At 35.7% G+C, this 14,439-nt stretch overlaps 1 protein-coding gene across 7 annotated transcripts in view; it reads right to left on the bottom strand.

Annotated features, from left to right (window-relative positions):
* Window positions 1-13,100, bottom strand: part of LOC109099162 (cell adhesion molecule 2-like) — a 219,000-nt gene extending 205,900 nt beyond the window's left edge. Inside the window, exon 1 of one of the 7 annotated variants that reach the window (XM_042770925.1) lies at window positions 12,706-13,100. In XM_042770925.1, coding sequence (XP_042626859.1) covers window positions 12,706-12,766 — 61 coding nt within the window. In that variant the 5' untranslated portion in view covers window positions 12,767-13,100. The remainder of the gene's footprint in view (window positions 1-12,705) is intronic. The other 6 variants (XM_042770924.1, XM_042770920.1, XM_042770919.1 and 3 more) reach the window with 6 other exon arrangements.
* Between the last annotated feature and the right edge of the window lie 1,339 nt (window positions 13,101-14,439).

Genomic DNA, 14,439 nt, shown 5'->3' with positions numbered 1-14,439 from the left:
GAAGGAACAGGTTGTCATCCTCAAACCCTTGTTTCTCGCTCACACCTCCTTGCCCTAATTTTCATCTTTCCTACTGTTTCACAGACACCTTCCATCTCCATACAACTCCCTGTTGTAATTGGTCATGTAAACATTGCCATATTTCATTTGTTTCTTTCCGCCGCATGTGGTCCAATATTTTCAGTGACTTACACTAAAAGCGTGTTTAATCTTCCCTTCCCTGAAACAGATGTTTCAATATGTAAATGCGGCAACATATTATGACGTTGGTTGTTATAGGTATCACAGCAGTTCAGAAATTAAATGTCCGGTGAGTGGCACTAAAAAGTTAATGCTCTGTCACGTTTGAAAATTACGTACCACCATCATTAAACTCTAAACCTATACTGTAAAAAATGATTGTGATTTTAACAGTAAAAGACCATAAAAATGCTACAGTAAAAACCTGTTAATTGGTTAACAGTAAGTTTCCATACTATATACGGTGAATAAATTTTAGTACTTTTAATTTAATTTTACAGTAAAATACTGTTAAAAATATGGTTTTTGGAAGTGAAAAAGAAAAGTCATTGTATAATTTACAGTGAAAAAATGTAAATTGACCCTCCCAGAATTCTTTGCATGACACTTCATATTAGATTTTTTTGTTGTTGTTGTTGTTGAAAAACTTTCTTCTTCTTCTTTTTTTTTTCATATCAGTTGTGTACATTAAGGTTGTATCTTACATCTAATGTTGCTAAATTAATGCTTTTGCATTATTTCAGTATTGTGTGTCACCATGATGGTGTTTAGTGTTTGTGTGAATGACACTGTGCACCTTCTATATATAAATATATTACCCTCCTCAGGTTGTAGAAAAGCAGTTTGTTATGAGCTTTGTTTCATTGTGTGACTTTCTCATCACCACCAGTTTTTGGTCGTTATCAGTGCATTACAATGGTTCAAAACAGGTATTAGTACTTCAATATGTTGGTTTATTAAAATTACATCAGTTCATTAAATACGGTATTTTATTGTGAATTTATGTTAAGTCTGTAAAACCTAAAATGTTGGTACCATATTTTTTATGGTGAAGTTCTGGCAATCACAGCTGCTGGTATTTTACCGTAAATGTCACAGATTTCTTTTTACAGTGTAACTGATAATGTTAACAAAAACAAACTTGAGATAAAAACGCAATTGTTGAAGCAACCATGCCTCTATAACTGTTTTTGTGTGATTTGTGTTTAGGGGACTTGTACCCAAGTGCTGCGCATTGCAAGTGCAACACTGTACCAGGTGGTCTACAGAGCAAGATTACTATGTCAGAAAGGCAACAGATATAGAGCTCATTATGCCATGCAAATGTCAAAATGTATTCGTTTACAAATCATGGTCTATGGTAAAAAATTTTCTAGGTCAAAATGTAGTACTGTGGAAGGAGTTGCATGAAAATATGTCTTTTATTAATTGAAAATCTGCCCCCCGTAATTATAATTAGTTTGAAAAGGAATAGAATTTGTTGGTGTTTTACTATTACTAGAGTTCAGTACATTTATGGAGGAACAAGGAAAAAGGTGTCTGTCAAATTAATGTGTGTCACATTGTATTGCCATTCCCACACTGCTGCAAATCTTTTTCATCACTTTATTTTGCCCTTCACTTTTTGCCCCCATTGCCAGCCTGCCAACGACACCATGCACAACATCTCCTTTCTTGCTGTATTTTTTATTTTTTTTTTTTTTTTTTTTTGTTTATTTTATGGTTATTTCTTTGTCGGTTGCTCAGGCCTTCACCCACCTTGCTATTGGCATGCAGTTCTCGTTCCAAGCGTTGATCCTCCTTTGCGAGGTCATGGAGTTGATGCGCTTTTATCCCGCCCCCCCACACACAAACTCAGCATCCCTCTTCGCTTCCCCCGCCAACCTCCACACCACTTTCAGTTGCAAATCTTTCTGTATTCAGCCTTGCTTCTCTTTCCTCACACACCTGTGGGAACCTTTTTAAAGATCAAACTGATTTCAGGACATAAACATGCATCAACTAAAGTTCGTGCTTTGCTCTCCCACACTTTGTCGAAAGTTGGGTTCGCAATCGTAACATCTCACTTATGAGTGAAGCAAAGGTATTTGAATGACGTATGGTGTGACGGTCAAATGAGTTTTAGCATTTTGTTGCAGATATTGACATCTCTCTCCTTAATCATCCTGTTAAAAGTAAAGTCATATTGTGCCACATGCTTTTTTTCTCAAACAGGTTTCCTGAACAACACCTCTCTGTATGCTAATGGTCTAATAAATATATAGCCACGCCTCAAACTCACACCACTGGTTGAGTCACTCTTGCCCTTTTGGGCTGGGGCGAATTCTATAACAATTTTTTTTTCATTGTTTTGAAATCACCACCAAGATACAATGTTTCAACCTATAAATGGCTTACATATATAATTGACTGAAAAGAAATGTGAACATAAAACCATCTTTAAACACTATCTTTTCATTTCTGATAACCCTCGCATGTTTCTCTGTTATGAAGCCCGCCAAGCAGATGTACTCTGCCATAGGCATTATTTGTACATAGATTAAATTGATTAGACTAAATTGTCTCCTCAAATGAATTAATGACAGAAATCAATTATTGCACATCTTCACGCCTGTATCTTTGCACAGCAACACCCACTTATTAAATAGCCCTCGCCTTTGCCTGTTTAATCTTTGATTACGCTTTCAATTTGAGTTGCTGTTATCTCCATCTGCAAACCATTATGTTGCCTCACCGGCATCATTGAGATGTAGTGCCACACGCTTTTGATTTCTCTCATCGTGTAGCTGTCCTTTGATTGCTGTTTTGATGAAATAGATACTATCTCTTTATAGTCTCTTATTATTAGTATTTGTATTTGATATGTATGTCTGTGAGTTAGTGGATTTTTGTGATGTTTTCTGTTTCTGTTCTGTGATAAGGTTAATACACAAGAATTTGAGTACTCCATCCTTTTAAATATCCTCTCTAGGTAGGGCTTTCGCAATAACCGCAATTGACGAGCAAACATTAGAGGAATGCAAGAACAAGGATCGGCGCAGCAAAACCACTTCTCTTTTGAGCCTTTATTAGATTCTGCATAATTCTTTTTTGCATAGTGGTTTAAGAGGATATGCCCTTCTCGTTTTACCATTTAATCACTTAATTCTTGCACTGTTGTCACTGAATATTAAATAAGATGTAGTGGAGGTTATGATAACGCTAATGTGTACTTGTTAAGTTCAGTAGTGCAAGTCTGTAGATGCGGAGTTGTGGCTTTGGACGAGGTTCGGAGACACGGCGTTACAAACTTAACTCAGAAACACGAAACTCTCAAACGGAAAAGCGAGTAAAGTTTGACGGAGACTAGGTGGTGTTTCTTCTCATCGTGGCTAAGTAGCAGCAGGCGTGCAGGCCGAAGCACGCTGGAACGGCGCTCGAAGAACGCTAAAAGTGATGACAAAGCATGACTAAAAGCAGGCTGCGGCATTACTTGCAAGCTCATATAAAAGCAAAATTTTGGTGTCCTGAGTAAATACCTCAAATGTTGTTGCCATGTCCAGGGTGTTGAGGTCTGTCCCACCCATTCTTAGTTATCTTATCAACACATTTTGCTGCAGGTCATAATTTGATTCCTTTTAACGTGGCATTTGCAAATCTAAGTTCAAGCAAGAAATGATTTGAATATGATCCAGCCTTGTTTAAAAAGACATTACGATTGAAAATTAAAACATTTTAAAGAATGGAGTTAACTGGATAGCCATTTAGACGTTTAGTGTTAGCGCAGTTTGGAATGTGAGTAGAAAGTCTCTTGTCCAGTCAGATTCGAGGGTCTAGAATGCGCGCCATCTCTTCGATTACTGCCCCAAATTAGGACAATATATTGAAATTGCTAACAATAGCCTAACGACTTGTGGTGTGGGATTGATTTACATGCCTTTATGTGGATCGGTTATTTTGTCGAATTTTTCTTCTGTTTCAGGCTTCCCGTATTGTCAATGGCTATTTGGTTCACATTCCCGTTCGAATGCATTTGGATTTGGGTTCAGTTTCATTGGTTTCTGTATATGACCTCATTATATCGTAACACACACACACACACACACACACACACACACACACACACACACACACACAAAATTACCGCAAGGGAAATTCCTTCACTGCGACAGTCCTATCTCTAGGATACAGACGTTGCCAACAATCAGGAGGTGATCCAGAAGACTCTATGAAGACTCTATGAATCTATGTCATAAGATTTGAAGGTGCAGTCATTGAAGACAGCCCAGCAGATGCTGGAGTGTTGGAAGATAAAGTTCTTCAGGACATTAGCAGTATACACTATGCAAAACCATGTTGCTGGGGCTGATATATGGACTGAACTAGATCAACCCTCCTGAACTCAGGTACATATGAAGTACTGCAGAATTGATTTCTGGAGCCGGTTCCTGTTCCTGGAATAAGGTTTGATTGGTTACCTTTAAATGACAATTAGAAAATCACAGTAGTTTGATATTTCTGCTATTTTGTGTAATTTTGTAATGTTGTTTCAACTGTAACTTTAAATAGAAATCATTTAGTTAAAGTAACTAGAACTAATTGGATGGAACCACTGTCCATAATTTAAATGAGCTGTTCAAAACAAACCTCCTTATGTTGATAGAGTGAAACACATTTGGCCAGTTTGTAATAAACCAAAACATGTTCACTTAACTTAACCGGTTTAAGTTAAAATTGGATCAATTGATTTGGTTGGACATTACCATTTCACATAGATTCTTCTTCATTCATTTGTGTTGTCACAACAATAATTAAAATATTAATATTAAAATAATGGTTAAATGTCAATGTCAAACTTCAAATGGAGTTCTTGCTTATGCCTATCAATCTTATGTAGTACGACAGGGAAAGGGATGCAATCATTTTGCCCAAAACTGATTAATAAAACTAATACATTAATGATACTTAACTGAAGTCCCATAATGCAAGTGACACCACTTAATAAGAAGAGCATCTGCAATATAATTAATGAAAAAAGTCATAGTGCCTTACATTTCTTCAATAAAGGAAAAAGTAATCAAATAGTTTGTTGCAGGCCTAGTTTCACTTTGCTGGACAATAGCAAGTGAATTGCTGATATATAGCTGGTCAGATGGGTAAAAACAGCATGGATGGCTATTTCTTCACTTCATGGCGAGGCCACAGAAAGAAAAAGCAGAGCAGCTCGGTGTTGCAGAGTAAATGAAATTCATTGTGTGGTTCTCATCCGCAGGCAGTGTGAGGACATTCTTCTAAGAGTAGAGAGGGTGAGGGACTCTGTTTAAAGGTCAGACAGCTGATGAGATGAAGACTCTGCTTCATTTTCACCCAAATATTAGATTCAGCAGAAGAGCCAAAAGACTCCAAAACAATCCCAAAGTCATATTATGTATATCTTGCAGTGTGGCTTTATTTCATATTAAAATGTTTTCACAATTTTTGAGCTTCCATATAACCTCTACAAATTATACAATGCAGTTTTAACTATTTCAGTTAAAACTGGGTATTAACTGGATAGCACTTCAGTTTCATTAGTTAATTATTATTACTCAGTACTTATATGTATAATAACACCGGGTACAAGGACACCTTAAAATAAAGTGTAACCTAGTTATTTTCTGCATGTACATGCTATGTACTGTACTTATTATAATAATTACAATAACTGGGTAAAAACTAGATACTGACCCTGAACCTACCCATAAATCCATGTAGTTTGTATTACTATACTTATAGTACTTTCTCAGGTACAGTAAGTAAACTCTAAGTACAGTTCAGTCAGTAACTGATTATATAAAATCTGAATTATATGTAATCAGATTACAAATAAATAAATAAACACTTGTAAATACATTATATTACATTTAAAAATACTTTAAACTCATGATTCTGAGCCAAGGGGGGTAAAAAAAAATATTTTATCAGAACTGTGAGATATAATCTCAGAATTCTGAAATATAAACTCAAAACTATTTTTTTTATTATTTGTTTATTCCATGGCTTCCATAGACTGCTACTTTAAAACTGTCATTTTCTGCCACCAGATGGGCTCCGCCCACAAAAACATCATCACTGTTGGCAAACACAAATTGGTCTATTGGCTGATAGACTTGGTTTTCAAATACTCTTGTGTGTATCTGTGTAAGCGTTCGGAGAACAGCGTGAAGCGATGATCACTGTAGCCAATCACAGACATATCTGTTGAGCACGTGAACACAATGGCCAATCAGAGGTGTTCTAGCACGAAATGCTAAAATTTCACCACCCACTGGTACCGACATTGGTACTTTAACAACACTTCTCCCAATTATCAAACAATCAGTGAACTTAGAAAACTAAAATAAGCAATGAATCCTGAAAAGGTATTTCTAGTTCAGAGCATATAAACTGTTGATTGTCTCTTCTATGAATTAATTAGCCTTTGCCAATTGTCCTCTGAATATAAGAAATGGCAATGTCAATGAGAGTTTGCTGATCATTTTCTTGTAGTACTAACAGACATGCAGGGGTGACAATCAGGTCATTTTAGCATGTGGCGTTTTCGGTAAACAGCCAATTAAGTAGTCTACATTTTGTGTACATTCTGTTTTCATGCCGTGATTCCTTTAGCAGCACCCGCTTTTAAGTTACTTCCCTTTTAAGAACCCTCACTTTTTAGTTAATCAGTTGATACATATGAGATGGTACTTAATAAATCAAATAGTAGAGTAAATAAAAGAAGTCGGAAAGGACACATTTCTAGTGAGCGGAGGAGTTAGTAATATTGAGCCTCTTTCAGAAATGTTCCCTTTATCTCCACATAGAGAATAGTAGTAATATTAAATGTCCAAACTTCAAATATAATCTTTATCTTAGCTTCTGTCTGATCTGTGGCCAATGGGTCGCCAACAGAAGCTAATTATCACATCTGTTTGCCTAAAGGTAGGTGATCTTATTAATTGTGCATGTCACAGCATCATTTATCAGTAGAGTTATTATGGTCTTCTCAAGCGAGGAATCTCTGTCCTTTCATTACAGAAGTCGTTCATAGGCACGGTACTTTAATTGCACTTACATCTGAATCTGCTCAGAGCAACCTCATTACAGCCTACAGGAACAAACATGTCATTACGACATCTGTCATGTCGAGCTATAATGGTCGCAGTTAGGACTAGACAAACCGAATTACTCCACAATCTAGATTAATCAGCAGCATTGAGCCAATAAGCATGAACTCACATGGAATCTACATCCCACACATTTGGAGCCGGACATGTGCAATTACATAAACCTAATGAAGTAATTCACCTGCCCTGAAGGCTTTACAACAGCCTACGAGACGGTGCTCTGGGCAACGGCCAATGTCAGTTTAATCATTTGACTAAAACCAGCATTTCATTCTTGTAGGGAGCTACAGGTTCAATCCACAGTTAATGAAAGTAACCTAATATTCAGGGATGAAGCTAAAAGAAAAGATTTGTGCACACAATATAATGGGAATGCTATATCTTTTGTCACTGAATTATTATTTTATCTATCTATCTATCTATCTATCTATCTATCTATCTATAGCTATTCTATATCTATATATATATATATATATATATATATATATATAATAGGCTATATAGCATTACATTTCATTGATGCAGTATATTCTCTATAGTCTATTTTATTTGAGTAACTGATGCAACATTCCCCTGAAGCAACAGGCTATTAAACTCTATATAAAAATAAATTAATTAGTTAATTTAAATAATAATAATAATAATAAATAATAATAATAGCTTAAGCAATACAAATGCTATAACTGAAATATTTTTTTTTAAATATATGGAAATATACAAAAATATATATGTTGCTATTGTTAACTAAAACTAAAACTATTAAAAATTGGTATTAAAATACAGCTAAAATTAAAATAAAATATAAATATTAGATGAAAAAATATAAACAAAACAGATTTTAAAAAGTACTAAAATTACTAAAACTGAAATAAAAAACAATTTAAAGCTATATAGAAATATAAAAACAAACAAAACTATTAGAAACAGGTATTGAAATAAAGATAAAATATAAATATCACAAATGATGGCGTACGTTGTTATGAAACCTCATTTATAAGAGTTTATTTATTTTTTTGAATGCATAAAAACATCCTACAAGAGCTGATGATGTACCTAAAAATACAACAAAAAAGACAAAAATACTAGCACTAGCCGTCATCCAGGCCTCTTCTCAGCTGTTATTCAATGTCTCTTTCATATCATTTTTTTTTTTTTTTTCTGATAGCGCGTCTGTGACTCATCTGTACAGATGTAGATCTGTCAGCCAGCACAAAGCAGAGAGGCTTGGCTTCTCTCTGCACACAGCCTGCTCTCCTTTACTGGATTACTGATACGCGGTGGTACACAGTGTAGCTCCATGGCCGGCACTCAGCGGCTTAGAGCCCATTCTGCTAGGATAAGCTAACCCTCCATGGTGAGGAGAGAGCATCTTTAAGAGAGAGCATAAAGCATTCTGCCCGTCACACCTCACGTCAAAACGCTGTGATGCGCTAATGCTGCACTTCAGCTGCCGACACACTACCTTAAACGCTCAGCTGACACAGGATCTATCTGCACGTTTAGCTGGGCCCTCGGGCGACTGCGCCGCAAGATGTTTTGGGGGCTTTTTAGTCCCTCAGGCCCAATTTGTATGGCACATTCACAGAAAGTCAGCTACAAATGTATTTTTTTTGTGTGTGTGAATTGTTAACTAAGGTGGGAAAGAAGCTGCTCTAATGGGAATATGACTGTAGAGGTGCTGTGAAGCTCTGACCTAAATGTGTGGTCACAGATGTAATTGGAGACCTTGAGTTTTATATAGCTATTAAGACAACATGCGATATTGTTTTGATCTGTGATGTGCGACATTCATGTGGACATATAGAGGACTACAAATATCAAGTGCACTTTAATGCTTTGGGTTAAATGTAGGAGACGTTTGAGCTTTGAAGAAAGCGCTGACCTGTCGGCATGTGGTGTGGTAGTACATGGTGCTCATGGTGCTCATGAGGGAGATGCAGGATTGATTCTGACCCTTAAGTCTCAATGATTCTTTCACACATCAATAATCAATCAATAAAAAGATGACCCTTTATGAGTAATAATTCTTGTAATGCTGAAAAATATCTTCCCTTAATGGGAATGGTTGTCAATAAGGGTTGTCAATAATCAATAAATAAAAAAGAGAAAAAAAATCAAGATGTAAACTGACCTCATTCTTTCTTTTATTTGTCCTCCTCAACAGCTGTCATATTTATTTAAGATTTGGAGAACCATTAAAAGTGGATACATAAAGAAGAAGAAGAAGAAGAAGAAGAAGAAGAAGAAGAAGAAGAAGAAGAAGAAAAAGAAGAAGGAGAAGAAGAAAAAAAAGAAAGAAAAAAAAGTTTAAAATAAATAAATAAATAAAATCCTTTTCAAGTAATCCTTGAAACGTCTGTATTCTGTGGAAGGCCATTTATACCACTTAAGAATATGATTATGACAATTACTTATGACAAAAAAGCCATAGTTATGATATAAAAGGTAATTTTGTCCTTTTACATACAGTTCACAATTTCAATGATCTTACCTAATTATATATATATATATATATATATATATATATATATATATATATATATATATATATATAATATATATATATTAGATAAGATCATTATGACAACGACTCAAAATTATGAGATATGAAAACATAACTATGAGATAAAAAAAATTACTTAAGTCATCATTATGGACATGATGTTTTGGACAGTGGGGGCTATGGGGTCAAGAATGTCAAAAACATCTGCCGTATGGCACAATAATATGCATATTGTTGTTCTGCCATTCAAAACTTTCATGAATTTCCATTTGGAGATCAACACAATACAGATACATTCCTTGATAATCAGCAGTAATGATTTCTCTTACTAACCTCTAGTGATGGTCTTGATTTTATTGTTTTATAGCAAGAGAGCAGACATATATATATATATATAGAGAGAGAGAGAGAGAGATTTAAATCATCAGAGAACACTGTCTTGAAGCATCCCTGCATGAATGTGACCCTTCAGCCACAGATTATCTATCACTTCTTATCAAGTCTTATAAGGAAATCTTTACATCAATTTGATAAATCAGCTGAGCAAGTAACTCTATATTCATCTAAACACTGTCTGTTCTTCACTAGAGGCACTCAGACTGTGAGCCTCAGCTACAGCACAGTCATTGGTTCATGATTTAAGAAAACATAAAAATCAAGCAGCTGAAAAAAAGAAAAAAAAATGCTTATGGCAGGGATCCTTGGGATATAAATTATTAAAATACTTTTCAGAGTCACCATTTTGAATGTGACACATTAAACTGGAAAGGTCCTGGTAAAGGATTTAACTCCGAGTCAAGCAAGCAGCAAGTCGACTGCATATAAATAACATAAGCAAGAAAGAGCTACTTAACTATCTTACATAAACCCCATGAGACTAAGAAATACAACCAGCTCTCTTCTCTAAATAAAACAAAAATAAAATAAAAAAAAAATTAAAACATAAAATAGTAATTATTGATTTTTTGGACTCTATATTACTTATATCACTGCTCATAAAATGTAATTTTCATATGTGGCCTGCAATGTCCTTCGCTGATAAAACTATGGAAATATCATATCACATTACATTTTCCTTACAGGCGACATATTTATGACCATCAGCGAGGGAATGCAACCGCAAAGAATTTAAAAACACCTGAGAACCAATATCAAAAAAAAAAAAAAAAAAAACAATCATTGGTTTTGATCCACACCAAGTTCCAGGAATAATTATAGAGATCTGTAGTCAGCACAGACACTGCCAAACCTAACATATGCCGACATCTACATACCCACAATCCATCTCCGAACAGTGGGTGTGAGAGCTTTTAAGAGTATAGAAGCAAATCTCTCTTTCAAAAGTTACTTGTATAACATAACATTTAACAGAGTCCTTGTATATACATCAGCAATACATTTGTCATGATTAAAGCTTAAATAAATGTAAAATTTTTAGTGTACATATGTTTCTATCTGCTGTCAAAGTGTTATGTTAACATTGAGAATCACAATGAATGTCAATGTGATTGCTAGCAATTAACACAAATGTGTATGTTCAGGTTTTCAATTGGTGTTTCAACTCACCCCTCCTGCTGTTACAACTTACAATCACCAAAGATAGTGGAGTAGTTTGTAACATCAGCACTTTATATTATGACATTACTGTACATAGTTTAGAAATAAGCAGTTGATTACAAAACAGACAAATATGAAAATGTTATATCAGTATCTGAGACATTTATTGCAAAAACAACAACAACAAAACAACATGTGTTACAACACTCCGCCAGTCTCCTCTACATGGTGTTCATTACACAAAATATATGCTGTATCTACTGAGACATACACCACACCAATAATCAATATTAGTACTGTAACATAATATTGACTCTTTAGCTAGTAACCAGCTGTAGCTCTCTAGGCAATAAAAGTCCAGCAGCATTGAGTCATGTTTTTACAGTGGCACTATACTGTACTTCGTCAGTGGTTATTATTTCTTTTATTTACGCACACATCCTTTTGCAACTCGTGCGGAACTTATAGGAAAAAAATTTTTAGGCAATATATAAAGGTGTGTAAGTGTTGAGAGAGAACTGTGAGATCTGTGACCCGTACATGGGGCGAGGCGGCGCGCGCGATCCGCCTGCGGGATTCAGAGACAGTCTGCAGTCTGACCGCCGGAGCTCCATGCACGTCTGCCCGTCCTGAAATATTCCTGCTATCTATAAATTACACAGTCTAAAAACTGTTATCGGTACTGTAAATAAATGCATAGTCTGTATCTCCAGCCTTTACTTGCACACTGTGCGTCTCGAAGAGAAAATCTTATGCTACGACGACCCCAAGATGTAGAATCTTGCAAATACCAGAGCGCGAAGCGCTTTAAACGTGCGCATGTCCGACTTAAACCAGGGCTGTCCAACTAATACTCAAAAAAAAAAAAGAGAGCTTGCATTAAGCATCCATCACCCATAATGGGTCAAGTTCAACTTGTTTTGCACGGTCAAATCACACCATGAACATACTGAACAAAACTGCGCGTAACTGCGATTGCATTGCAGATATCCGAACACATGAACCACTTGAATTAATTTGGAATAAGAAGGTCGTTACTGAATCAGTGTTCCCAAAGTTGACAATTTAATAAAAACAACCCATAAGACGCATCAAATCACACTGAACACTCCGCGTAATTGTGTTGCGTACGCGAACCTTATGAATCACTTTGGAACGAGCACATGCTCACTAAATGGTTCTGCGTCTAAAGTTACTAATTTGATAGATGATGGGTGCGCGAACATCATTGAAATTAACTACAAACAACTTCCCACGCACATGTGAAAGAATGTGAGCTGAAATCAAATCTGCACTGTCATCATCATGCCACTAAACACACGTACTGTATATGACCTGTCCAAAAGCGCGAGCTACTTATGACATATTACCCCCGATGTAACTGAGCACGGGGTTTATGATAATGTGTGCTTAAATCAGACTGGCATTTCCGTTCCCTCTGCCAACTCCCACCACACCCAGAGGGCATCACACTGTGGCCGCACATCCCAGGGTTCTTACCTTTAATGACAATCCCACAGAAGCTGTAGAGCACAAAAAGCAAGTGCTGTTGGAGCATCATATTCTCGTGGCGATGCTTGCGTCCGTGTTCTCCCTGCACTGATGCTGATGCTGATGCCGCTTATCCAGGTGGATGGTGCGCTCTCACTCGGGCTCGGATAGCATGGATGGAGCAAACCCGAATCTCCTGTCCTGATCCGAAGGATATGTCGCGTGCAGCAGTTACTGTACCCGGGCTGGGAGAAGATGCTGCCCGCACTGACAATCCTGAGAAAGTGGCACTTCAGCCCCTGCCTGAGTCTCTGCCTCTCCAGAGCGCCGCAGCAGACGCGGGTTCCGCCCACTTCAGATTGACACATGGAGACGCCTTACCGATGCGCGCAGTTGATCACGCTAATTGATAACTTTCTGTCGGTTGGGCTATTTGGTTACACTTTTGACAACAGTGTTCATGTTACATTTTACTGTCTCGTATTAATTAGGCTCCTCTAATCACAGTAATATGCCTGTTTAATTGAAAATACCGTGCATGTTGTTCATCAGTACAGGACATCAGAGATGTTGGAACACAGAGTGAGTTGTTACAGCATCGATTTTACCAGTTAGGAATAAGCTACAGGTGTGAAATCAGACTGTAGTATACAAGTATAATTGTCATGGTTATATAATTTGATTTGTGATCATGCTAATGGGTTTTAAAGGACAGAACTGAATCTGAATCAGCATTTTTTTTATTTTTTTTTTTGATTTGTAACATCCACACAAACATCTACATGTTTTATATATATATATATATATATATGTGTTTTATAGGAAAGAACTGAATCTGAATCAGCATTTTTTGATATATATATATATATATAACATGTAGATGATATGTATTGATGTGGAGGGATGTGCAAAGATTGTACAAATTGGGACAGTGTAGACCTAGATTTGTCATAATCATGAGAGTTATTAACTCACAATGGGTTATAACAGGAAGCTCTCGCATACCACATTTTATTTTTAATGAATATTTAATATACTGGTGGCTAAAAGTTTGGAATAATTAAGGACATTTTTATTGATTTATTTTATGTTTTTGAAAGAAGTTTCTTATGCTCACCAAAGCTGTATTTATTTGATCAAATACTGTAATATGATTACATCTTAAAATAACTTTTATTCTGTCCGAATATATTATATAAATTTAATTTATTGCTGTGATGTAACCATAAACAGCACCATTACGCCACTCTTCAGTGTCACATGATCCTTCAGAGATTATTCTAATATGCAGATTTGGTGCTCAAAATATTTCTTATTATCAATGTTGAAAATAGTAACATTTATAATATTATGAAAAAAAAATGTATTTCAAATAAAGACTGTTAATTTAAACTTTCTATTTATCAAAGAACCCTGAAAAAAGTGTATTACAGCCCCCCCCCCCCCCCCCAAAAAAAAATGTTTTCAAATGTTTTCAACATTGCTGATAAAAAGAACCATTAATAGTATTTATATTATATTATATTATATTATACTGTTATTAAAAAAATACATATTTATATAAATCAAAACTGGTCTACGTACAATACAGTGCCTATACGTGTTACATCTGGCTGAAATGGGCCTCATAAATATTTTTTAGTTGTAATATAGCTAGCTGGAAGTTTATTTTGACATGTCAAAAGATGTGAGAGGACTTTTTTCTTTGGAATATAAAATATTGGCAGATTATATTAGATTCAA

Source organism: Cyprinus carpio, chromosome A15 (assembly GCF_018340385.1).
Source record: "Cyprinus carpio isolate SPL01 chromosome A15, ASM1834038v1, whole genome shotgun sequence".
NCBI lineage: Eukaryota > Metazoa > Chordata > Actinopteri > Cypriniformes > Cyprinidae > Cyprinus > Cyprinus carpio.
This window is presented reverse-complemented; position numbering and strand designations above follow the sequence as displayed.